Source organism: Zosterops lateralis, assembly GCF_965231275.1.
Source record: "Zosterops lateralis genome assembly, chromosome: 2".
Lineage (NCBI taxonomy): Eukaryota > Metazoa > Chordata > Aves > Passeriformes > Zosteropidae > Zosterops > Zosterops lateralis.
Genome location: NC_139763.1, coordinates 106,291,057 through 106,316,457, shown reverse-complemented (window position 1 = coordinate 106,316,457; position 25,401 = coordinate 106,291,057). Strand labels below are relative to the sequence as shown.

Here is a 25,401-nt window from a genome sequence, read left to right as displayed (position 1 = left end):
AGAGACTTCTGCATTGAACCTGGGCTGGTTTGGTCAGCAACAAAACTCTTAATGGAAAACTCTCACATGTCTGGGTTCTTTTCCAGCTGGACTATGCAGAGCTTCACTGGGGTGATCCCATGCACAGGCTGCACTGCAGTAGCACAGGAGCTGTGTGCTCACTGAGGGAACTCTTTGTCACCCCCCTGAACAGACAGCTGCTCCCACCTGAGGTATTGCCCTGTCTCTGTCTGCACTCCAACCCTTCCTCTTGAATCAGCCTCTGATCTTCTTCACCCATGCTCCATTTTGGTCAGCAATCGGCACCAAACGCTTTGGGATAGCCTTGGGATGGCTCCTGTCCTTGTGTCAGTTTTGCATTTCAGCTTTCCTGGCAGCCCCTGTGCACCTCAGCAGCCTCTGCCCTTGGATGGGAACCAGGGGGGAAATTATGGCTTAGCAGTGCAGTAGGGACCAGCAGGAAGCCAGGCTGATGGGGCTTTGTAAATTGTACTTCAAGACCTCAAGAAAACCCTTTGCCCTTGTCAGCTGTCCACAACTCTCCATGGGACCTCTGTTCTGAAGAATCTGGCTCACCAGTCCCTGAGGCAGCACAGAAAAGTGTCCCAGACCCTGTGCACTTGCAGCCACCTCCCAGGTGAAGGAGCAGCATCTCCAGCAGGAGCTGTGTCCTTCACAAGCCACCCACACGCCTCTGCCTCATCTCGGCCTGCTTCATCCCCTGCTTCCTGCAGAACCTTTTGGTTTAGAAACACAGGCTTGGAGACAGAGATTTCAGACAACTTTGTCAAGAGAACAAGCCAACCACGCCTTTGGTTCTTCTGCTTTACGTTGCACGTTGAACTTGGGGTTTTTCCTCCCTCCCTCTCCCTTTGGCTTTTGAGATTGAATGTTCCAGTGAGGAGAAGCTGCATCTGCCCCTTGCAGCAGTGATCCCCAGAACAGTTCCAGGAAATAAAAGGAAACAGCTGTGCCAAAACAAGAGACACATACAGGAAACCTGTCAGTCTCAGATGAATCCTGCATGGAAATATCCTTATGTTCAGGCTAAGGAGGCTGAATTAAGGATGTTCAGGGATAAACACGAAGTTTTCACAGCTCCAGAAAAGAATCAAGATTACTTTTGTAACTTTCCCAAATAAGGAGCATTTCCCACTAAATACCTTGGGTTCATCTGTAATTTAATGAGCTGAGTTTATATTTATAAAGTCAGTTCAAAATGATCATTTGTGGTGGCAAAAAGTGTCACAAGGTAAATGCTTGGTCAAGTTTATTGGTCAAGGAAGTGGGAATAAATTTGGAAGCCTATGTCATTCTCTGGTTTCTTTATTTATTTTATTGACTTACTTTTTTATTTAATTTACTTATTTTTTTAAATTTACTTATTGACTTAATAATTTAATTTACTTATTTTCTTTATCCTGTTTGTTCAGAGCATGGTGATGTCTTTAACTTTTTCCAAGGGCTACATTTGTCAGGGTCCCAGTTCCAGAGCTGGAGAAGTGGTGACACGGTGCCTGCTGAGTGACTGAAATCTCCCAGAGCGAGTGGGACAGAGCTCTGCCAAACAAATGTATCAGAGCTGAGACAACTTTGATACTTTTCCAGGAAATCCTGTCATGGAAAGCAGAACCATACCAGGAATGACAATGCTGGGAATGCAGAGCCAAAGGACTCACAGGCTTTGGCAACAGTAACAGCAGAGCAGACCTCAAGCTGAGCAGATGTATAGTGTAGCTGTATATAAAAATACACTATCACAGCCTTGTTTCTGCACTGCCCCTATGAGGTATCCTGCACAGATATTCCAGATTGCCTGAGAACATCCCATCCAGCTGCCTCCAGATGTGTAATGTGTCTTCTAAACTTTTCACTGATATAACATCATTGTTTTCACATAATTTTCTTTTTTAATCTGCCCTACAAGAAGTATTTGTATAGCCAATGGTGAAGTCTCAGCCTCCAACAGAAAAAGACTCCAGATCTGTTCCCTTTTCTAAATTCCTTGCAGGATTTGCAGCAGCAGAAGCCCTGCAGCACAGCATGCCTGAGCCCTGTGCAGGCTGCAGCAAACTGGTCCTGGTGTGGAGGAAAAGAGATTCCTGCCTGCATTTACCTTCCAAGCACATCCTGTACAGGTTCCAGAGAGCTGCAGAGCTTGCTTTTGGTGGAGAAAGCTGCTGTTACTTTCAGCTGTGAAAAAAACCATTGGCCAAGGGTCCTCCCCACCCCGAGTACTGCAGATCATCCAGTTCAGCCCTCCTGCCCTGGGCAGGCACACCTCTCATACCTTTCATTAAACCAGGTTGCTCAGACTGACCCTGAACATTCCAGGGATGGGATATCCACAGCGTCTCTGGGAAACCTCTGCCAGGGTCTCACCAACCTCACAGTAAAGAAAATTTTTTTCTAATATTCAATCTAATCTTCCTCTCTTTCAGTTTGAAGCCATTCCCTCTTGTCCTGTCACTGTGTGCTCCTGTAAATGATGATGACATTTAACTTCATGCTTTTACAGCACAGCTTGATTTTTATCTTTTAAGTGAGTGATGGGGATGATATCAGGATGAATTATGCTTTAAAAATCTATTGTTTGTATAAATAGTAAATGATAAACAGTATTTCAACAAATTATTTCTTATCTAGAGGGTGCTAGAGGGCTGGCTAAGCTCCCATGACCCTCTGAAGTGTGTGTTAATTTCCTGACAGGTATGGTAATAAATACTCTCAGTCAGTTTGTCTCTGCAGACCAGCACGGAAGTCTTTAAAAAGGTATTCACAAGTGTTTCCCATTCCTGCTGGTTTTGCAGCCGGTCCCATGGCGTGGGTTTTATATCCCACAACATTTACTGCGAGTTAAAGCACCACAGGCACGATGTAAATACATATTTGTGTGAGTGCTCACCCTGGTGGCACTCAGGCAGTTATGCTGAGGGTTCTCTGTGCATTTTTGGAGCAGAAATAACAGCTTGTCATGATTCCTGTGACCAGCTGAGGTGCAGGATGTGGCCTCACTATTTTTATCACCTTCTGCTACACCCATCTGTAATAAGAAAACCTCCTGTGGGTGTTAGGGTAGGTGATGCAAACTTAAGTCCGGACAACTTCATTCTTAAAGGTTTTACAGTTCTTCAAGCTGTCAGTACACAAGATAAAGCTTCAGCAAAGCCTACCTAACATCTTCTTCTGATGTCATTAGCCAATGTAAACTAAACCATTGGCAGGCCTCTTTAGTAAAGGGAATTAAAAGTATTTATGGAGGTTCTCATGTGCTCGGGAAGGATTCGGAACGATTTCCTTGAGGGAGCCTCAGGAGGACTCTGGAGCAGGATTTTGGTCCAGGACAAGATCGCGCAGGTAAAGCCCAGACACTGTTGTGCTTAGGAAGCAAAATGTAATCCTCTGAATGACCTCAGTGGCGATACTGTTGCGTTCCTGTCGGAACACAGGCAGGAACAACACTGAACAGCGCCGTATTTCCTACCGGCCGCCCGGAAGCGTCTCCTCCTCCCGTGACCCGCAGCGCGGCAGCGACCGCCTCCCGCTCACCGGGCACATCCTGCGGCCGCGGGGAAACTCAGCCCCATCCATCCCGCCCCGCCGCCATTCCCTGCCTCCCTCCCGCCCGCCCGCGGGGTGAGTGCGGGGCTGCGGGAAGGGGAGGGCAGGGAAGGGGAGGGGTGGCGGCCGCGTGTCCCCGGAGCCGCCGTGTCCGCCCGTGTTCCCGCGGCTTCCCGTGGAGCGAGTCCGGCACTGCCGGGCCCTGCGGGAACACGTGCTGTGTCACTGTGCGGGCGGCACTGGCGACAGCAGCTGCCCCCGAATGGGGCGGGAGAGGCTCCTGCTGCTGCTGCTCGGTTCTTGCTCCAGCCCTGCCGGGAGAGACCCGGGGCTGTGGCGGGTGAGCACCGGGAACCCACGGTGTCCTGGGCTGTCCCAAAGCAGCGTGGCCCGAGGGAGGGAGGGAGGGGATTCTGCCCCTCTGCTCCGTTCCCATGGGACCCCCCTGCAGGGTGCACCCACCGCTGGGGTCCCCGGCTCGGGAAGGACAGGGAATCCAGAGGATGCCACCAAAGTGATCAGAGAGCTGCAGCACCTCTGCTGTGAAGACAGGCTGGGAGGGCTGGGCTGGTTCTGCATGGAGAAGAGAAGGCTCTCCAGGGATATTTTTGCAGCCTTTCAGTACTTAAATGCTGTAAGAGAGACAGAGAAAAGACTTTTTACCAGGGCCTGTAGCAACAGGACAAGGGGGAATGGTTTTACTCTGTAAGAGGGTAGGTTTGGATTAGATATAAGGGAGGATTTCTTCTGGTGAGGGTGGTGAGGCCCTGGCAGCTTGCCCAGAGGAGCTGTGGCTGCCCCATCCCTGCAAGTGTTCAAGGCCAGGTTGAATAAGGCTTTGGCCAAATAGATGGAGTGGGAGATGTCCCTGCCCATGGCAGGGGGTTTGTGCCAGGTTATCTCTTCCAGCCCAAACCATTTGGTAGGTTTGCAGCTGTAATAACTAACAAAACACTAGAGAAGCAGCTGGTGTAAATGAAGCAGAGTTCTGTGAGCAGTACAGATGTGAATTTAACTTCATTAGATCAATCTGAGCGAGCTGAGAGGTTGGAATGATGGCTTCAGGTCTGGAATTCAAAACCTTTAATTCAGGGTTGGTTGCATTTGTGTTCCTGACATTTGGGGAACACCAGTTTTAGATCCTAGTGCTGGCAGCATCTTCAGATCTCACTAATTTTCAGTCTTTAAGTTTTTTAAGGATTCCCTTGCCTCATGAAGAAAAGTGGCTTCCTGCTGCTGGCAGTGTCCATCCTGCTGGGAATGTGGTGATGTGAATTCACTCCTGCAGGACTGAGGTGCCCCCAGGCTGCTCCAGGAACTGGAGATCAGCAGGGTGTCCTGCTGCACAGGAGAACTTAATGTGGCTTGGAAATACCAGTACTGGAGTTTAGGTTTTAGGATAAGGGATCTGTGCAAGTAAAAGCATCTCAGTACATTGATAGCATTTGCTTTGGGGAGTAAAGCTGCTATTTTTACTAGGAAGTGAAAGCATCAGCATGTTCTGACTCCTCGTGGATTGGCTGCTCAGGCTTGTTCAGACGTGCCCAGAGCCAGTTTGGGTTGGCCAGCCCAGACCTGGCTGTGCTGCTCCAGGGATCAGTGCTGGCTCATCCTCAGGGTGCTTAGCTCAGCTCCCCGGGCAGCCTTCTGCTGCTGCTCTGGGGGAGGAAATGCTGAAGCAGACTCAAGGCAAGTCTGTCTGCACATGGTTTAGACCTACTGTTAACTCAAGTTGTGCCTTAACTTTCCTGAGAACTTGGCAGCTAAACCATTTGTGAATTAACTTTTTTGTTCTTGCATAATTGTACACAACCTTCTGTGGAAAGACAAAGTAAATTACTTTCAGCTTTAAAATTAAATGTCTGTACTTGTATGAAAGAATTATATTTATTCTACATAAAACACAAAATTTGACAGCTTGGCAGAAATCAAAGCAGAATCTTGGCATTTTGGTTTTTAAACTGGCACATTTTACAAGTCTTAAGCTTGTAGATTTAGTAATTACATGGCATCAACAGAAAGGCCTAACAGTTTTCCCTCTTTTATAAACTGTTACTGTTGAAAGAAGTATAAGATTACAAGTTTCTGATCCTGCCTCCTCTCTCTACCTCCCTCTGCATGTTGCCACTCAATTGATTTTTTGTTTTTTTTAAATAATTTGCAGGTCTTGCTCCAGAAAACCACTTGCCCACAAGTTCTTTTTGTGAGTGGATTCCTGCACTGGAAATGATCCTCTGGGTTATATCACAGTGTGAACTCAGCTGTGGGGTGTGAGCTCCTGTGAGCAATGGCTCCCAGCAGATCCCTCTGGAGTTTGCTGAGGTTTGAGAGAGGACTGTAAACCTGCTTGGAGCAATTAGGGAGCCCCTGAAGCCACAGCTGTTCCCAGTACACTTTGATATCCCCCTGGATAAGGCCCTGAGCCTGTGACCTCTCCAGGTTGTGTTGCTGGCTGATTGTTCTGTGTCTCTCTCCTCTTGTCCAGGAAGATGCCCAAGAAAGGAGGGAAGATTCCTGATGTGGCACAGGAGACACAGGCACAGTGTAAAAGGCCCAAACTGGACACAGCTGGTTCTCCACCAGTCCTGAGTTTTGAGAGCCCAGCCAGCCTCTTCAGGAGCCTGATCTCTCCCATTGAGGAAGAGGTGTTCTTCAGGGACTACTGGGAGCAGAAGCCACTGCTTGTTCAGAGGGATGATGAGCTGGTGGCTGCTTATTACCAGTCCCTGTTTCAGCTGTCACACCTGAAGGAGCTGTGCAGCCAGGGCCTGTACTACGGGCGAGATGTGAACGTCTGCAGGTGTGTCAGTGGGAAAAAGAAGGTTTTGAATAAAGAGGGTAGAGTGAATTACATGCAGCTGAAGAAGGATTTTGACCAGAAAAAGGCAACAATACAGTTTCATCAGCCTCAGAGATTTAAGGTGGGATTGTTTAATTGTAATTAGTGCTTGTTGTATAATGTGGTGTGGCTTTTGCTGAGTGGTACTAGACATGGCTTCATATCTGCCCCCATGGGAGGTTGGCATTGATGACCTGCTGAAATCTTTGCATGAACTGTATTAAAATACAGTTTATACTTCTGCACTGGCCATCATGTTTCAGTGCTCTGCCCTAAGAACAAAGTCTGATTCATGCTATCATGTTTTTCTGTAATATTAAGTACTCTTTCTAAATGCATATAATTGATGATTAGGCATCTGTGCTTAAATTATCTCTTCTGCCCCACTTATTCCTTGTGCAAACAGGGGCTTTTGTACCACCTCTCTTTAATCAAGGGTGAGGTGTGAAACAAGGTCAAGTATTTTCAGGACACTCCATTCTTGCCAATGGATTAGCATTGAATTGCACCATGGAAGTGCCCACCCCATTTTAGCTGGGTGTCCTCAGTCTTTGTGTATGGGAAGGAGACAGTGGTGCTGTGCAGTTGTAAAGGACTGGGATACTTTGTAGGTGCTTTGATTTAGGCTGTCCTTTTTTGTTCCAAGCTGTCAACACAGTCTGATTGTGAGGTGGGACCCAAATGCACAGTGTAGTGTCACTGACTGATCCCAGTTGTTGGCATCTCCTGATGTTTCCCTGTCACATCTTGGGTGTGGAGGAGTAAAGTTTGTGCTTGAATATTCCCAAGCAATTGGAGTCACTTGTAAACAGTGTCTGACCTTTGCGTTGTTCTCTCTTTGATGCAGTTGGGATGATGGGTGGTTTATTCTCTGTTTAGCCTCGTTTTTATCTGGTTTTGCAGCCTGGTACAGGGAAGAGAGCAAACATCAGTGTTCTGTTGAGGCACCAGAGGTTTTGGCTCACCCATTACTTTCATGGCAGATCTCCTTTGCTACTGCAGGCTTGCCTTGAGGAGAAACTGCTTCCCAGGCTGTGTGTTCCTGTGGGATGTCAGCAGTTTTCCCCAGTGATGGCTGGTGGCAGCCAGGCTTGCCTGAGCTCTTCAGTAGTGACAGCATAGTCTTTTTTAAATTATTTTTTTTTTTTTTTTTTTTTTTTTTTTTTAATAGGAGGAGCTGTGGAAGATTCAGGAGAAGCTGGAGTGTTACTTTGGGTCTCTGGTGGGGTCCAATGTTTACATCACTCCCCAGGGGTCGCAGGGCCTTCCCCCTCACTACGATGATGTCGAGGTAGGACGACACCACCTTCCTTGTCTGTGAGACCCCACACCTGGCAGTGGATGCCTCTGTGTGGGCTTCCACCTCTCCCCCACAATAAACATCCATAAGGAGTTCTGTTTTTCCACTGAAACCTTAGGGAAATTATTTGCAAGTGTTTCCTTACATATTTTTTCTGAAAGTGTACTGATAGTAATGGCTGAGTTTAAGCGACTGGGATTTCCAAATTTGGGATAAAACAGATCACACTTCACAACTCTTCTCTCTGTCTCTCGTTAGAGTACAACAATTTAGTTCCAATGGAAATTTCTGCATTTGGATATCTAAAAGGTAATGTGAAAGGAATTGTATTTGCTATGCTGAGGAGTAGCTGGGAGCAGGGAATGGGAAAACCTGTATTTGTCAGAAAAGCAGCCTGTGCCACTATTTCTGTCCCTGGTTTCTGGCTTGGTTCCACAGACTTGGCAAGTCAGGAGATAAATTAAAATACCTGATGAGTTGGATGTGTGAGGGGCTGCAGGGCTTCCTTAGGCTCCCAAAAACCTTTGGGTTCCTGGTCCTTTGCAGGTGTTCATCCTTCAGCTGGAGGGAGAGAAGCACTGGAGACTCTACAAACCAACGGTGCCTTTGGCTCGGGAGTATAACGTTGAGCCAGAAGACAGGATTGGGAGTCCCACACATGAATTCATATTAAAGGTATTGTAATTTATTGCTTCAGGTGGTCTGGGCTCTGGTAGCAAGAAAAGTAATTGTGCTTGGTAGGTTCTTATAAGTAGCTGATGTGACCAAGTTTAAGGACCATAAGATTATAAAGGAATCAGATTTCATCGCTGTTGGTTTATGACCTTTCTCTTTGTGCTGGTGTTCATAGGACAAGCCATGAGTAAACTGATTTTTCCTTTGTGGAGGCAGTTTCATGTGCTTTGCACTTCTTTGTTGTCTTGACTTCCCTGATGTATATTATTTTCTGTGGAGATATTTAATTTACATTGATGAGAAGATAGGGGATGAGGAGGAAGGTTCTGCTTGTGTTCTTTAAGTATTTTTACTAAAATTTTTGGACTATTTGACTTCTCTTGTGAAACACTGGCCTTTTCTTTTGATATGCTCTGACCCAATTTCCAGGGCACTGAATTACCTGCAGATTCATCTCAGCTGCTTCTTTGTCCCCTTCCTGCAGCTCAGCAGGACTGTGCATGTTCTAGCATGTTAAAAGCTTGTGTTTGCAGACAGGTGTAGAGCAAATATTGACAGTAGGTGGGAAAGTTTGAGGTGTTGGACTTCAGGCGTAGAATGCTTCACGTTATTAAAGTGTACATTGGGGAATTGCTCAGTTTTGTGATTTTTAAAGAATATGTAGTCAGTGTGCCTGCTCAGAGAGTATTTTCTCTGGACTACAGTAAGGTTTGACCAAATGGCCTAAATGTATTGATTCTCTTTCATTTTCCTGCAGCCAGGTGACTTATTGTACTTCCCAAGGGGGACTATTCACCAGGCTGACACTCCTCATGGGATCCCCTATTCAACACACGTGACCATCAGCACCTACCAAAACAAGTAATTCCTCTTTGTTTCTTGTTTTGTGTGGCTTTCCTCTGCCAGATGATCTGTGTGAATAGTAGAGACCTGAAGCTGGTGTTTCAAGGAAGTGATGTCCTGTTCCTTAAAAAAAATAACTTTGTAAGGAGCTCTGCTTGGGTCTTTCCTGTCTTCATCCTGTTCAGCCCTTGTGTGATTTGTTTTCCTGTGGGTATTCCAGCTTTCCCCCAGAGGTGTGATGACATGGAACATAGGAGATACCCCAGTATTACATGGGTGCCCTGCTGTTAGGGACAGAATCTAAGTGTTGAGGTAGCAGTAATTGAAGTTTTAGGGTTTGGGGAAGGAGGGGAGTGAGACCATTGTTGTTTGAAGCAGCCTCTTTGCCAGGTTTTCACGCAGCAAGCTTGATTGCTTTTTAATTGCTTTATTTATTATTTACCAGCTGGAGGCTTTAATGTGGAAGATAATGTTACAACTGCAAACTCATTGTTATTTTGTAAAAAAAAAACTCTCCTCAGTGGCTGAAGTTGCTGTGCATTTCATAATCCAGATAAAAAGTCATGAGTTATTCCTTTCATCAGCATTTCTCCTGTCTCTGATGGTCACCCACACCTCTTCTGACAGATTCTTCCCTGCAAATATTCTCTGCCAATCTGTGTTTTTCATTTTCTACCCCATGCATGAGTCGGATTTCCTTTCACACAGGTCAGGTCCTTGTTCCCCCATTGAAACATTGTTATTACACAGGGAAAAATGCTGCTGCTGCCACCTCATCAGCTCTCAGGTGTTGGGCTTGGAGTTACTGGCCCAGCTTAGGAATTGGGAAGGATTTCTGTGAGCTGCAAACCAGGGCAGAACTATTTTGGGCATGTTTTAGATAACCTCTAACCACCAGCTGTGGGAGCCCAGGGTGTCAGTGCTGCTGGTCACTCTCCCTGTGCACAGCAGGGATTGTCCAGCTGGAGCTGTGTGCATTTATTGGTCAAGCAGTGCTGGGAAGCCAAGGACTCAGCTCCTTGTGATGGGATTGCTGGAGATCTGCAGCCTCGTGTGGAGTCAGTGCAGTTTTTCCATGGATGTCTGAGCCCAAGGCCAGTCCAGTGCGTGACTTGTCAGGAGCACATTCCCTGGGGATGTCTGTCATGGGTGAGCAGAGGAGCAGGAAAAGCTTCAAGGCTGCTCTTCTTCCAAGGTTAAAAAGTGGAATCATCATCCATTAAGGTTATTGGCAGTGAAGTGGAAGAGCCTTCCTCTGCCCCTGCTGTCAGCAAGTGTAGGTAAAATTAGCAACAGTGCTGGTGTTTTGATTTGGCTTGTAGATGGAAGTATGATGTGGAAACATTTCCTTGGAAAATTGAAGAAAATTTGAAAATAGCTGTGGAGGTGGCACTTCAGGTGTTTTTATGCACCAAGACAAAAGGGACATCTCTGTTGAAGCAGAGTTTGTCTGGATCAGATCCCAGCAGGCAGAGAGATGTGCATGTGTGGGGTAAGCAGGGCAGTTTGGAAAAGCAGTGAGCAGCTGAAGACATTTGCTGGTAGATGGAAACTGGGAGCAAGAGAAACACTAAGAAGTAGATATCCAATTCCTTTTATGGGCTTTTTCCTTCCCACTGGGTGGCAGACAGTGAAACATTTGAGTTGACATAATAAAAAACCAAGAGACTATAATAAGTAATCACTGTTTTACATCTTAACACTAGTTAGGAAAAACAAGTAGGATTTGTGTTTTATTTCAGTGCAGCTACTTCAGTAATTGTTTTTTCTTCCTGTCCTTCAGCTCTTGGGGAGATTTCTTACTGGATGCAATTCCTGGCCTGGTGTTTGACACAGCAAAAGAGGACGTGGCACTGCGGACAAGCATTCCAAGGCAACTGCTCATGGTTAGTAGGTGGGACTCAGGGAATAATGGTGCATCCAGGTGATCTGTCAGACAGAAAAAGCTCTGTCAGGCCAAACTCCTGAATCCTTAGGTCAGTGAAACTGTGAATGGCTGTGGGACCTCCTTATGGTGGTCCTGTCCTGCTGCTGCTCAGCTTGTCAGTGTGTGCAGGAGGAACAAAGGTCTCCACAACTGTACTTGCAGGTCCTTTAGCCCCAGAGCAAGGAGAGTGAGCTTCAGCTTTGATATGTGAACAGGGAATGTGTAAAATAAACAAAGCTTGGTTTGGGACTAAGCAAAGATAAAAGAGCAGTGTCTGGATTTTCACTGCTTTGCTGCACTGCTTTAGGTCTGCTCTGTTCAGCTTGAATTCTTTGTGGATGTTTAGCAGGTGAACACAGCTGACTGCAGCAAAAAGCTGAGCAGCCTTCTGAGAAGGCTTGCAGACAGCCTGGAGAACTCCAGGGAGCTGAGATCATCCGACATGAAGAAGGATTTCATTACGCACCGCTTGCCGCCCTGCTTGGGATGTGACTCTGATCCTTTGACTCCAGGTAGAGTCTGAACTTCCCCAAACTGGCTGATGGGATGGCAGTGGCTAAATCTGCCTCTTAAAACTTCCAGCATTTCATGGCAGGCCAAGGTCACAGTCCAGGCCCAGCTTTGTGTGGTGCCTGGCTCTGTGTGTGTCTGCACACCTCTCTTGGCCAGTTCCCAGTGTCTGGTGAGAGATGACACGTTTCCCTTAGACTGAAATAGAAGTTGTGCTAGAATTTAAAAATCTTTCTCATTTCTCCTTCCACCACAAGTCTGAGAACTTGCATCTGTGAAACACAGGTTAACAAAAAAAAAAAGAATCTTGCTGGTACACAGGGGGCTCAATTTGTATCATGCCTGGTTTTCTTCTTTTTCTAAGGGAGAATTTATTCTTCTTAGGTGGGAAATTGCCAAAATTAGATAGCAAAATCAGACTGCAGTTTAGAGACCACGCTGTGATCACTGTGGAACCAGATCAAGAGAATGCTGTAAGTATGAGAAGCCCCCCTTGTATGCCTGGGGTAGGAGTGGGAGGCATGTGAATTGTTGCTCTGTTGTACTAAAAGGATTGTGCAGTTCTGCTTGATGGGATCCTGCATCCCATTATTGCTGTTGGGAGATCCTGGGGCTGTTTGCTGAGCACATTCAGCCTTCTGGAGGGAGGTACAGAATTATATTCAGACTGTGATTCTGCATGACTTTTATCTGAATCACATGGGGTAGGTCATTACAGCAGCTAAAATGGCCTCTATCGTTCTGGGTAATAGACTTTTTTCTTTTTTTTTTACTCTGTATTTAAGAACAGGAAGTTATAAAATCAGGGTTCCTGAAGAGGGGGAATTCTCTTGGTTGCATCTAGTCTTCACTACTGAGTTCTCTCTGTACCTAAGTGGGTGACAGTGGCACTAACAAAATGTTCCACAACATAGATACTGGCATCTTGTACCATTCTGTGTTTACACTGCTGCTTATCTGGGAAGGTATATTAATATGAAATTATAGAACTGCTTTTTTATTAATTAAAAAACAAAAAAACAAAAACAAAACCAAAACAAACAAAAAACAAAACAAAAACAACAAAAAAACCCCCACAAAACCCAAGAAACCAAAAAAATACTCCCAAAAAAACAAACTGGGGGGAAACACACACAGGATGGATTTTTTTTTTTTTCCCCTCAAAGTGGAATGTTTCCCTCCAAGGAAAACATACCAGAACTTTCTGATTTTTGTCTTCCATTTTATTTGTGCCCATATTGCTGTGAGACTGTGTAGGGCTTGGAAACTCTTTTTTCCCAATTTTTTTGCAAGTGATTTGCACAACCTTGACCAAGGACTGATAATGAGCATGTGATTTTTAAGAGGCAGATGAATCTCAGGCTGGAGGTTTATTAATGCATGCCTGTTCATTAAGACTTTTTAGGAGAGGTGCCTTAAATGGCCTCTTTTCTACACAGCATCAGTCCTGTGACTCCAGCAGGGGCAGTTTTAAGGCGGAAGGTTGTAAATAATTTTTCAGAGGTGTTTTGGAGAGTCCCTCCTTGCTGTGGGAGGTGGCTGTTGGGTCCTTCAGTTGAGAAGGTGACTTGCTTTCCTTGCTGTACCAGTGGCCTCTGGAATTGAGGAGCTGGCACTGGAGTGAGGTGAGAGTCAGGGTGTGGATCACCTGTGACCATTTTCCTCCTGCTGTCTTGTAGGATGAAATCCGCAGGGAGATGGTTTATGTGTATCATTCCTTAAAGAACAGGAGAGAAACTCACATGATGGGGACAGAGGATGACACTGCCAGCGAGGATGGCCTGGCACAGGTTTGTTCTGCAAGCACACTCAAAATTTATCTTCCCTCTGTGGGTTTGGCTGTGTTCTTCAGTCTGTTCCCAGAGTACCTGCATGAGCTGAAGCTGCAACACAGGCAGTGAATAGGAGAACTAAGAAATGTGATCTCATGCTTAATTAAACATTTGAGATGCAAATGGGATGTCTTGTGCACACCCTGTGGCCAAGTTAAAGCTGCTGGAGCAACTCAAAGCTTCTTACTGTGTGTCCTTCAGCAGGTCCTGTTGGAGGCTGCTGGAGATGTAGCACATGTTCTATGGGGATCACTGCACCTCATTTCTGTCATGTTAAACCTGTGTCAGCTCCTGCACCCACTGCAACACCCTGTGCAGTAAAAACCTCCCTCTTCTAAAATGCCTTTCAGGTCTGCACCTCTCCACCAAAGAGGAAGAACAGAGCACAGCCTGGCCTTGGCTTGGCCAAGGCTTTCTGCCTGGCAGTTACTTTCCTTTTGAAGTAAATCTCAGTGCTCCTCTGGAGCTGAGCCTGGACACTGGCACCTGAACAGCATATGCACATCCCAGGATCATCCTTCCTTCCCACAGTCCTGGGAATGAAGGTCCTCTGTGCTTCTGTGCCCAAGGACTGCACGTGTCAGTTAGAAATAAAGCTCTGTGACCTTGCTAAAATAATGGGTAGGGTTAGGCAAGAGGGTAAATTTAATTTATTTTTTTTTCTTCTGTGTGGAAGCCACAGGAGGATGTCACATGTGCCATAAACATTCTTACCTTGTAAAGTGTGCTACAGCATGGAAGAGTTATTTCTAAGTGAAATAGGTCTGGATAAAACTATCTTTTGGAGGCTGCTCTCAGGAACAGGAGTGTGCTGTGGGAAAGGAGCTGCTCCCTCCCCACAGCCAGAATTTATTGTTGTTGTGTAATAAAGTCACTGCACTTTGCTGAAGGGTTTTTTCTGTCTCTTTTCCCCAGCAGAGCCACGGGCTGAGGTTCCCTCTGTCATACCTGGATGCCCTGAAGCAGATCTGGAGCAGCAACACTGTTAATGTTAAAGAGCTGAACCTCACCTCAGATGAAGAGAAAGAAAACCTTGCCTTGTCACTCTGGACTGAATGTCTGATTGAAGTTCTTTGATGCTTTTGTGAATTAGCTGTTCCTAGCCATTAAGCACCTCTTGAGAGCAAGGTTTATTAAATTAGTTTTTTTTTTTAATCCATCCAGCTTCTGGTTTGTAGTGCTAACACAGCATTTCAAATCTGAACTTTGCTACTTTCTGGTGCTAAATGTTAACTGTCCTTCCACACTTTGGGGGAACTGGGCATGGGGAGAAACAGGTAAGTGAGCCACAGCTCCAGGTGTGTGGCTGGATGAGGTCACTCCTAAGTCTCCCCAGTGCTGTGGTGTCTCCTTCCCTCTGGAGAGCTGCTGGGATGTGAAGAGTTATACATGGAACAGGCTCCAAAACCTTGGGCATAAAACATTAACTTATTTTTTTCATTTGTAAAGTTCATCAGCAGGGAAATCTGTTTGATTGCCCTGACAGAACAAAAGCTTCCTGGTAAAAGCTGCATGTGCTGTTCCCACAGGGGGAAGCCTTTGCCCAAGAAAACTCCTCTTCCCTCAGATGCTGCCATCCCTGGAATAAACAAACAATAATATTCATCCTCTACCTCTTCCAGCACCAATTTCAAGTGGAAAAGCCTGTAGCTGAAATCTGTAACTTCAATATTCACTTGAGTGGGTTTGATGAGACTGGTGCAGTTACTTTAATACTTCATTGATTTTTAATACGCAATTTCATGTAACAGCACAGCCACATTCAATATACTTATCCCCCTTTTTTGGCCATTGGAAAAGAAGTATTTTACAGGAATGTGCCCAGGATCTCCTGAAAACTATTATTTAGTTTGTTTAAAAAGAAACCAAGCAGCAAAATGTTTCTCCTAAAAAGTTTTATACAGTTAAAATATACATGCTTTAGCATTTTACATTCAAGGTCTCTTAAGTACAAAAGCCTGCTTTATTATGTAACACTGAAACACCAAGTATGATTTAGTCATTATTCATTTAAAAAAACCTACAACTTTTTACACAGGCTTTTAAAATTTCATATGGAAACTCACATGCAGAACACCTGATGTATTGATTTGTATGGAAAAAAAGCTTAACAAGTGCTTTAGTTGAAAAAATATATACATATATTTGAGGATCTGTTGCTCAAACAGCAGATTTATGATAATTTTAGAATGTAAAATAGTAAGTGCAAGTAGATTTTTTTTAAATAGTACTATTTAGAACTCAATTTCATACAAAAATAGACATCCATATATTTTATTTCTATGGCAAACTTAGAGTTATGTCTTTGTTTGGGGATAATCCTGTTTAATTGCACAGCTGGCATAGCTTTTGGAATCTCAAATAATCTGTCTTCAGCTAACCTGAACTCTTTAAATAGTCCTAGAAATACACACCCTGAATATACAAATGCTGGGGAAAAAATATTTTCACTGAAGATTAATTTAGTGAAGCTGAAGGCAGGGAGCTGAGGGACTTCTCTTCCATGTCAGGTGCTCAGAGCCCTCCAGGGAGCTGAGGCTGGTCAGCAGGGAGCCAGGAGAAAGCTTTTCAAGCACCACCTGCAGTCAGTGAGGGTCTGGCTCTGCTGCAGCAATAGCTGTGGTTGCATAGTGTGGGAGCTGAGCAGAGCCCTGGCACACCCAGCTCTGGCCCAGCAGTTGTCCTTGGTGCCACAGTGCCCAGCCCTGGAATGCCCTGCTGGCACCTTTGGGAATACAGGCCAAGGGGAGCTGGTTTCTGCAAAGCTGGACATTTGGTGCTGTTAAGAGCAGAGAAGACAAAGCCTCACCAGTATCATTTAGGGGGTGAGAGGCCCCTGTATTGCCTCATTTCACATGGTGAGCTGGAATTCCAGTTCAAAGGTGTCTTTATGAACAGAATAAATTGCATTTTTATGAGAGACACGATTCAGGATCACGTGGAGCCTTGAACAGTTTCACTTGGGACATAAAAGCCCAACTCAAGTTCCTTGAAGCTCATCAGTGCCTTCACTCCTCAGTGAGCTTCCAGCAGTGTGAGAGGAAGGTAAAGACAGCATTTCTGACAAACCTTTCCCCTGTCACCTCTTGCACTTCCCGTGCTGCAGAACCTCTGTCTGCTCTTTTCCATTTACCTTTTGTACTTCAGAGGAAGAGAAATGGTGACTTTGACAGGAGCAGCCTCTGCAGAATCAGCTTCCCTGCAGAAGAGACATCGGATCAACCTCCCATCTTCCAGGTTTGTGCAAAATTCCATTTTTTTAGGAGCTGGTGCTTGGCATGAAGGAAAATAGAGAGGACTTGCTGCTTATGGTTCCAGTGGTGTGTGACTTCAGTAGTTGGGTTCTTTTTCCCCTCTAGATGTTGGTAGGCCACAAAAAGTCCATCTGTGGGGTGCATTTTACTCACAATATTTCAATATCCCATTTCTGGGAAAGTTTGTTTTCTATTGGCTGATTCATAATGATGTGATACTTGTCGTAGTAATTTCCTCCTTAAAAACAAAAGAAACTCATGAAGGAAAAGCTTCTGAAAGAAATACTCATAAAAATTATACACAATCTTAGAGAAGTGTGGCTAAAGTAGGAAAATCAGCTGAAAACCAGCAATTCCATGAGATAGGGGGCTGGTATCTGCAACTGAGCACTGGCAATTTTAACCAGCCTTCTTTTTTCAACTCCTTTTCTCTTTTTGAGCTATTCTGTGCTTGATTTTCCTTCACCATTTTGTCTTCTGTAACTTGCACTTCTTGTCATCTGCACCATTTAACTGCCCAAAGCACAACTATTCATCTGATCAAAATAAACCTCTGGAATCAAAAGAGAAAGGTTCCTCCCTGCCCTGCTGTTTCTTGTCCCACTGCCAGGCAACAGGAAAGGCAGGATTCAGTTTATGACCTTAAGTCCCAAAAAAAAAAACAAAAAAAAAAACAAACCCAACCTCCAAAAAGCCCTGGAATATGGAAGCTAACTTTAGTCAAAGAACACACTTAGAATCTGTGAAGTTTAGAGTTTTGTTTTTTTTTTAAATACCTTTAATATCGAGCACCAGTTGCTCACTGAGGTACGAACTGATGGTTCCATCCTCGTTGAGTCTCCACTTTTGCCTGTCCTTCCCATGTTCCGTCCACAGGGCAACTTTGGCCCCGGGCAGGTCTCTGCCCCCAATGACATCCAGACAGGCATTGTTGGCCTAAGGAACAGGGAGAGCAGTGAGATCCAGCCCACAGCCTCAGTTTTGTGCCAGGCACTGAGCACAGGGCAGGAAATCGTGCTCTAGTTGGTAAAACCCTGGGAAGCAAATGAGGAACAGAATATTCAACCCCCAACCCGCCGCTTGAGCAAAGGTAGTGGTCTTTGTTACTTCATTACTTTTTAATGTTAAACCACCAGCTTTTTATTTACTATTTACATCCCCTGAAGGGCAGCACTAAGAGAAAAGGACTAGGTGCTCACCTTGGACCTGAAGAGGCCGCGGCAGTAGTGCCAGAGCTGTGCGGAGCCGCCGGCGGGCGGGGCGGCGCACACCGAGGCCGCCCTGATGTCCGCCAGGCTCCCGGCCGCGCTCAGGTACCGCCCCTGCGCCCGGTTCCTCACCCGCAGGTACACGGCCGGCTGCGGGGCACGACACCGTTACTGCACACAGTCCTGGACACGGCCCCCGCCACCACCCAGCCCTCTAAACTCTGTGTTCTGTTCTTGTTTGCACTTGAGGGTGTTCAGGAATTCTTTGGTTACTCTTTTGGTTTAGAGACCTGAACCTTTTAAAGGGGACTCAAACTGGAATTGCTGGGGGTGAGGCAGAGAGGGAAAACCTGATGGGAATGTCGTGACAAGTAAAACAATTCTGAAAGCAAGGCCTTATAACATCAGGCCTGCTCTGCTAAATGGCCAAAGTTAGAAGAAGTGACAGGCTAAGTTATTTGCAAGTTCCATTGTAAAAACAATCTTTATATGAAAATTCATTAGCATGACAACCTGACAACCTATTCTTGGACTGAAAAACAAATGCACCTGCACTAACAAGGGATTTGTCCCATGAGAATCAGTAAAGAAAACATGTCAATGACACAAGACTTGAGAGCTTTGATGGAGAAATAGAACACCTTTTACCAACCAACAGAGAAACTGGCACGAAAGCTATTAACCAATGAGAGCTGCATGCGAGGTCTGTAAGGACTGCATAAAACGAGTGGTGAAAATAAAGAAAAAAAAAAAGTTAAAATAAAGGCTTTTCCCGCGTGAGGAAAAGGGAGTCTCGGCTAATAAACCCCGGGCGATCCCAGCCCCCAATTCCCGTTGCGGGGACACAACAAACAGCCCGGACACGGAACCTGCGCGCCGGCGCCGCTGCAAAACGATTCCGGCGGGACACAGTGCCCCCCACCCCGGGCGGCAACGCAGTGCGGGGCGGCCGCTCCCGCCGCACGGGAACCCGCGGGGGCAGCGGGGCCGGGCAGGGGCAGCTCCGCTCGCTCGGGTGAGGGTTTTATCCTCCAGAAACCTCCGAGCCCCGGCGCCCGCCGCTGCGCAGCTCCGTACGGAACGCGACCGCTTTGCAGGCGGCAGGACCCGGAGCGCATTTCCTGCAGCACCGCTCCAATGCTGTTCCCTCCCTGTCGCTGCGCGGGGTTTTCAACGGCCCCGGCGGCTCCACCGGGCGGGGCCACAAGGGCTTCTTTAACCCTTCCTATTTGTATTTTTGGTGCCTTTTTAAGCTTTCCCCCGCGGGTGTTGGGGCAGGCGGGGATGAGCAGCCCTGGGAGGCTCCGCTCGGCCCCCGCTGCCCGGGCTCTCATCCCCGCGGCTCCCCGTGAGCACAGCACGGCGGCCTTTGCTATTCCCTGTCCCCGCAACAGCCCCGAGCTGTTCCTCCTTCCTTTCCTTCTCCTTTTCCCCTGCGGGCGGCTCAGCCCCCCCAGCGCCGAGCGGGTTCTGGCTCCTACCTCTGTTTAATAAAGCTTTGTACCTCGTGTTTGTGTGCCTTGGAAACGTGTCGATACAGGTTTTTCTAAGTTAATTTTGTTTTCTCACTCAATTCTAATTTTTTTACAGTTTGACGGTTGCTGGAGAGATGGAAAGCAGTAAATGCAGTGCCTGATTACCTGTCAAAGATTTCAACACAGTCTGATTTAACAGGAATGGTAACAAATTTGCCAGAAGAAATGACACAAAATAGAATCGTGAGAAGCTACTCAGCTGTCCAGCAGTCTGCCAAGTTGCACGTTATATTTTTTTAGTAACCCTGCACTCTAAGTCTTCCTAAATTTCTGTTTCTGTGAAATCTTCAGCTGCCATGGATTTTTCTCATACTTATAAGTTTAATAACTTTGTTGCAACTTTTATCCCTCCAGTACATCATCATGCTGTTACTTCTCTTACAGATTGTTCACTTGTTCATTTTCTTTTTGTGTTAATAGCAGTAGAATAAGCTACATCTGGTCATATCTATAACACCTAAAGGTACTAATTTGCAGTGATGTTTAGTTAAGGTCCAATGATATAACGCTCTCTTGCCTTTTGTTAAGCTGAGCAAGGCCAAGTTCTATTAAGTTAATTTTGTAAATTTCATGTCTGCTAAGTTTCAGTATTTTTAAATTTAGACAATGTTTTATTCCAGTTTTACTTAAATCACAGTTGTATTCAGTATTAATAATGATTAACTTAACCTTAAGTGTAGCTTCTGTTTTACTGAGGTAATAATTGAGCTACATTTTATCAATAAAAAATCCTTTTAGGACAGAGTTCTATTGAGTTCCTTTTGTTAAACTTTATCACTGTCAAAATTCACTTATACCAGGTTTGAGTGTTATTCAGTCTGAGCTATTAAAGCTTTTACCAGTAAGTTGTTCAATGTTTTCTTTTGTTTCATTTTACTGCTATAGATACATGAATGTTTGGAATATATTATCTCAACTTTTTCAGATATTTACAACTGATCTATTTTTAGGAGAAAATGTTACAGACCTTACCTCTGGTAAGTCACAGCTGTGTTACGAGTGTGATAAAAGAATGGTTTGGCTAATCAGGGGAGGATCCTGAGGAAAAAGGCACTAGAAGTGTTGAAGGAAGGGTTTGGGAAGAGTGGAAGACTGACCAAATGGGACAGAGGGACACTCACTGCAGTGAGGACTCTGCTGTGGGCTCAGTCTGGGTCTGCAGCTGGGCCCTGCAGGGGGAGTTTGCAGCCAGAGCTGAGCTGGGTGAAATCCTGCACTGAGGGGCTGCAAGGAAATACCTGCAGTCATCTTCCAGCAGGAAATAGCCAGCAATGAGAACCTGCAAAAGGAGCCTGTGGTGGGAGTTTGCTGCAGTCAAAAGTCAGTGAGTAGGTAAGATCAGGATGGCTGAATTATAAAGAATAAACCAGGACCTTTTCACGTTATTGGACAAGAGGCTGTGGCTTGACCCACTTCTATCTCAAAGGTGAGGTCTGCTGGAACAATATTAACTCTACAGTGATATTATAATAGGCATTATTCATAAGTTAATATTGTTTTATAGCCAGCTTTTCATGTACTTTGCCATCTCTTTCTGTGTAATTATCTACAAGACACGTGCCATTCCAGGATCCCTTTTTGTTCTCTGGCTGCTTATGCATCTCTCAGCTCAGGCTGCCTCTCTAGCTGGTCTCTGCACTGGCTCAGTGGTTTGACCCAGTGCTGTCTCATCATCTTTAAGTATTTTTCAGAGTTCCAAGAAACAATATCTGAGCCTTGTTGAAAGCCTCCTCTGAACTGATGGTATTGTGACCTCTACTCTTAGTAATCAGATGCAGCCCCAGTTCCTGTTACACTCCAACAGTTTGCTGTGTTTAAGGCATCCCTATCCTGAGGGGATTTCAGAGGACACCAGTTATTAGATGGTTCAATTAGTCTTTCACCCCAAGATTCTTAAGAGCCTGGTTTTAAAATATGTCTAGGGATTTCTCTCCCAGTTTGAGCTTAGGTGGTGGTCAGGCCTTGGAAATTGTCATCCATAATTTCTGGATGAGAAATTTGCCAACAGAGCCAGGTGTTTTCTGCATCAAAACAATACTCAAGTAGCTCTGACTTAGCAATTTGAACTGACTGATATGACACCTGGACCTGTTTTTGAAGTGAGCTTGGGAATCATTTTCTAGAGATGATTATCCAGTTCTTCACTGAATTGAAGTTTATCAGCTGTCTGCAGACTCTGGGATGATGGTAGAGTATTTCAGAAATTGCTAATTACCTAATTTCACATGTGTGATTAATTATGTCTGTTAGCTGACATAATCCTGATTATAAGTTTCTGGTTTCACTACATATATTGTTCTGTTCTGATGTTCCCTTCACACTTATAACAAAAGACATGCATCTCATTTAAAAAAAAAACAGAAGGGGAATTTAACACCTTCAGAAGGTTAAAATAATGCAATATGTACATTAAAGATTAAGACAACAAATAATTTTGAATAATGCAATATTCACATTAAAAATTTGGAAAAAAGATCATTAAGTCTAAATCCCAATTGAGTGTACAACAACAAAGCCTAATTGATTCATTAACTTAAAGAGATGATATGCATGTGTTTTTATCATCAACAGGTTAAAAGCAGTCATCTATTCATTTGATCAGACATCAACTGCCTCTGAGAAAATGAGGCCCAATGAGAAGAGAAGTGCTTTCACCACCACCCAGCCTTCATAACCAGAACAGGAACAAAAGCAGCACTGCCAGAGCAGGGCTGTGTCCAGAGACTTACAGAGGAAACTTGCCAACAACAGCCTCATGCCATCATCGTGGTACAGTGTTCCTACTAACCTTCTTCAGCTATTCCCTCTTCCAGCCTCCCACAGAGACACCCCGTGATGTCAAAGATCAACATTTCCACCTAATGCACTTTCTCCTGAGTCTCAACTATTTGGACTTTCAAACAGTGCTGATTTATCTCAATTTACTTCCCCTAGAGACACTGGGCATTATTTTTATTTTTCTCATGCTGTGAGATCCTGTGTCAGTGACATGATTGGATTTAATGAGTTTTGTTGATTGTAATTGATTTTTTATGTATCTTACCCCAATATATTCAATATATAACTGGTAATAGTGTTAATAAGATGCAAATTGTTTTACCATCAGACCATAGGAGCTTTTAAAATTAATAAAAAAGGGGGAGATGTCATGACAGATAAAATAATTATAAAATAAAGGCCTCATAAAATAAAGCCTGCTCTGCTAAATTGCCAAAGTTAGCCTGTCACTTCTTCTAAGTCATTTGCAAGTCCCTATGCAAAAACAATCTTTGTATGAAAAGTCATTAGCATGACAACCTATTCTTGGTCTGAAAAACAAATGCACCTGCAATAACAAAGGATTTGTCCCATGAGAATCAGTAAATAAAGCATGTCAACAACCCAAGAATAGAGAGATTTGATAGACAAGTGGAATACCTTTTGCTAATTGGCAAGGGAGCTATTAACCAATAAGAGTTGCACACGAGGTCTGTAAAAATTGTATAAAATTAATTATGAAAATAAAGAATTGGCTTTTCTGCATGAAGAAAATGGAGTCTCAGCTAACTTACTACAATAGGGAACAGCATGAGCTTTGCCTCTTTTGGAAATCTAGGCTACAGCACAATAAATTTTGCTCTTGCTTCCATTTAAGTTAATTATGAAACAAGCCAGTGTGGAATTGGCTTCCTCATTATATTGTTATATGGTAAAAAAATAGAGCATGCACAGAACAAGCTAATGAGCAATTCAGAAAACCAAAACTTGGCACCAAGAAACTGGGAATTATTTCCCTTTAGGAACCTAACATAGATCTCAGTAACTGCCACTAGAGGCATTTCTTACTTCAGCCATCTCCCAGTGAGTCCTTCTGGCTGTCATCTGGCCTGATTTAAGGAGTACAACACCCCCCAATGTGCTTGGTGGTGGAACTGATGATCTCTGTGCACAGCCCCCTTTTCCTCACTCAGCCTTACAGTACCTGTTTCACAGGACGAAGGGAGCCGATCGCTTTCCAGCCACTGTGTTCACTCCAGTTTGAAATCTCCCTGGGCTCCAGCAGAATCTGCTTTCCTAAAAAATTGCATCCCTCGTAGGCAATCCACCTGCATACACAAAACAGAATGTGAAAGGGCACTTTTTATCCACAGCAAAACTAAACAGCATGTCAGGGCTGTGCTCTTGGGAGCCCCCAAACCTCCCCACAGTGATGCTGATATCAAGCATTTTCTAATGAGCAAAATGTGCTGCATTTTGCCATCAATTTTTTCTGTGCTGCAAAATGCCATTCATTTCAGTGGGATGACTGCCTTCTGCTGAAATTCAGACCCATTTTCTGTCTCTCTGCCTAAAATCGGTAAACTACACTTCCTATCTCCCCTCTCCATTTTTTTCCCCACGAAAAGGAGAACCTCTGCATGAGCCCAGATGGGAATAATGCTGGTTTCAGCAGGCCTGTGTTAGGAAACTAGGGAGCCCTTTGCAGCTTTGCCTGGTTGTGCACATTAGTTATGAGAGGATCTTGCCTGATGCTTTTGTTGCAGTTACAACTTTTTACACAATTCCACTTGTCTGACAACACATTACAGGTATTCACTCCAAACCCCACACCCTGCTGCAGCAGATTTTCCTGCTGTCACGAATACCCCATGGATGTGGCTGAGTCCTGGAACACCCAGTTAAAGCACTGGCTCATACAGACCCCTTGTTATCTGGGCATCTGCTCAGTAAATGCTGCTCACGAAGGCAGCCCCAGGAGCACAGATCCCTTCTGTTCATATCAATAGCACATTGCTGTGTGGACAGTGACTCCTAAATGCCTGACTGATTAACTCCTCTGAACACAAAGCAAGTGCTGGTTTCCCAGGTTACCTGTTTTACAGGTCAGCTGCCAAGAACAGGAGGGATGGTTGACTGAGTCAGTGAGAAAACACCCACAGCCTCACAGCACCTGCAATTGCTTTTGCCCAGTGCCCACAGCTTAAAGAAACTGAGAGCCAGCCCTGCTCAGGGCTCCATGGAGGCTCAGCTGTGCCAGCTGAGCTGCCTGGCAATGAGGCTGGGTCCCTGTTTCTTCAAAGTCCACACCTCCTGACTAGCAGGTGTTCAGGGTAGCCTGACTGCCCCTGCGTCTTCCTTATACCCTGAACCTGGCTTTTTTTTTTTTTTTTTTTCCTTGCAATGGTTTCTGTCAAGTCACTGAGAATTCTCTGTTAACATTACTCTTGGAGTATGGAACAGTCTCACGTGGAATGCAGTATCAAGGCAAACATTTACAGGGAGCAGAGAGGGGAAAGACTGACAGTGATCACCATCAGAGGCCAGGTTGTGCTCCTGGCATTCAGTGACACAGGGAAAACTCATCTCTGCTCTCACACAGGCAGTGCCACCTCTCCCCCACACCTCTGAGAAGCCCAGCACCCTTTGCCAAGGGAGATTCCAGATTTGTGCCTTGCTGAGGTGGCCAGCTGGCTCAGGAAGGAACCTTTTACCTAAGCCTGGCAGCAAGATGCCATCGAAGTGTTTACATAAATCTTTCCTATTTGCCTAAAGCTGACAGCAGGCTTTGGGACAAGGAGCCAACCGCCCCCCCCCCGCCCCCCGCCCCCCCCCCCCCCCCCCCCAAATCTGCCTTCCCGAACTCTGAATCCCAGATAAGGCAAACTAACCCTCTAGGACATCCCATAATCGCCTGACACCCCCAGCCTGTAGGTTACCTGGCTGCCCTGTGGGATGGGGACAGGCTGTGGAGGTCTCTTTCCAAGGAAGCATTGAAAAGAGGAAACCCAGCCTTTCTGCCCTGAACCCAGCCCAGAGACAGGGAGCAGCTAACCTGGTCTGCACACCCAATAATGAGCAGGAGGATGCAGGAGGGGCTGTTGCACTCACTCTCCTGTGCTTTCTTGCCACGTGGTGCCAAAGCCATCACCCTTCCTTT

General features: G+C 45.3%; 2 protein-coding genes across 4 annotated transcripts in view; one reads left to right on the top strand and one right to left on the bottom strand.

Annotated features, from left to right (window-relative positions):
* Nucleotides 1-3,548: 3,548 nt before the first annotated feature.
* On the top strand, nt 3,549-14,577 carry RIOX2 (ribosomal oxygenase 2). 3 transcript variants are annotated; one of them, XM_083885065.1, is made up of 10 exons: nt 3,549-3,636; nt 6,047-6,482; nt 7,572-7,691; nt 8,247-8,375; nt 9,133-9,236; nt 11,002-11,104; nt 11,495-11,657; nt 12,040-12,128; nt 13,335-13,445; nt 14,403-14,577. In XM_083885065.1, exons 2-10 carry the CDS (start codon nt 6,051-6,053, stop codon nt 14,562-14,564), a joined length of 1,413 nt encoding a protein of 470 aa, XP_083741191.1. In that variant the 5' UTR covers nt 3,549-3,636; nt 6,047-6,050; the 3' UTR covers nt 14,565-14,577. The 3 variants fall into 3 exon arrangements, with proteins under 3 accessions (XP_083741191.1, XP_083741190.1, XP_083741189.1); XM_083885064.1 differs by having other exon boundaries at nt 11,492-11,657; nt 14,406-14,577; XM_083885063.1 differs by having other exon boundaries at nt 11,492-11,657.
* A 2,288-nt stretch (nt 14,578-16,865) lies between these two features.
* The window catches only part of CRYBG3 (crystallin beta-gamma domain containing 3), an 82,823-nt gene continuing 74,287 nt past the window's right edge, over nt 16,866-25,401 (bottom strand). Inside the window, exons 19-22 of the mRNA XM_083885062.1 lie at nt 23,446-23,569; nt 17,941-18,099; nt 17,518-17,677; nt 16,866-16,979 (exon numbers count right to left, since the gene is read on the bottom strand). Of these exons, the coding sequence (XP_083741188.1) occupies nt 16,891-16,979; nt 17,518-17,677; nt 17,941-18,099; nt 23,446-23,569 (532 nt within the window). The 3' untranslated portion in view covers nt 16,866-16,890. The remainder of the gene's footprint in view (nt 16,980-17,517; nt 17,678-17,940; nt 18,100-23,445; nt 23,570-25,401) is intronic.

Excerpts from the sequence above, each read along its gene's own strand:
- RIOX2 (XM_083885063.1), top strand. The coding sequence starts at position 6,051 with ATGCCCAAGAAAGGAGGGAAGATTCCTGATGTGGCACAGGAGACACAG. Across the intron at positions 7,692-8,246 it reads CTCACTACGATGATGTCGAG|GTGTTCATCCTTCAGCTGGA; the intron begins GTAGGACGACAC and ends GGTCCTTTGCAG. Across the intron at positions 11,658-12,039 it reads CTCTGATCCTTTGACTCCAG|GTGGGAAATTGCCAAAATTA; the intron begins GTAGAGTCTGAA and ends TATTCTTCTTAG.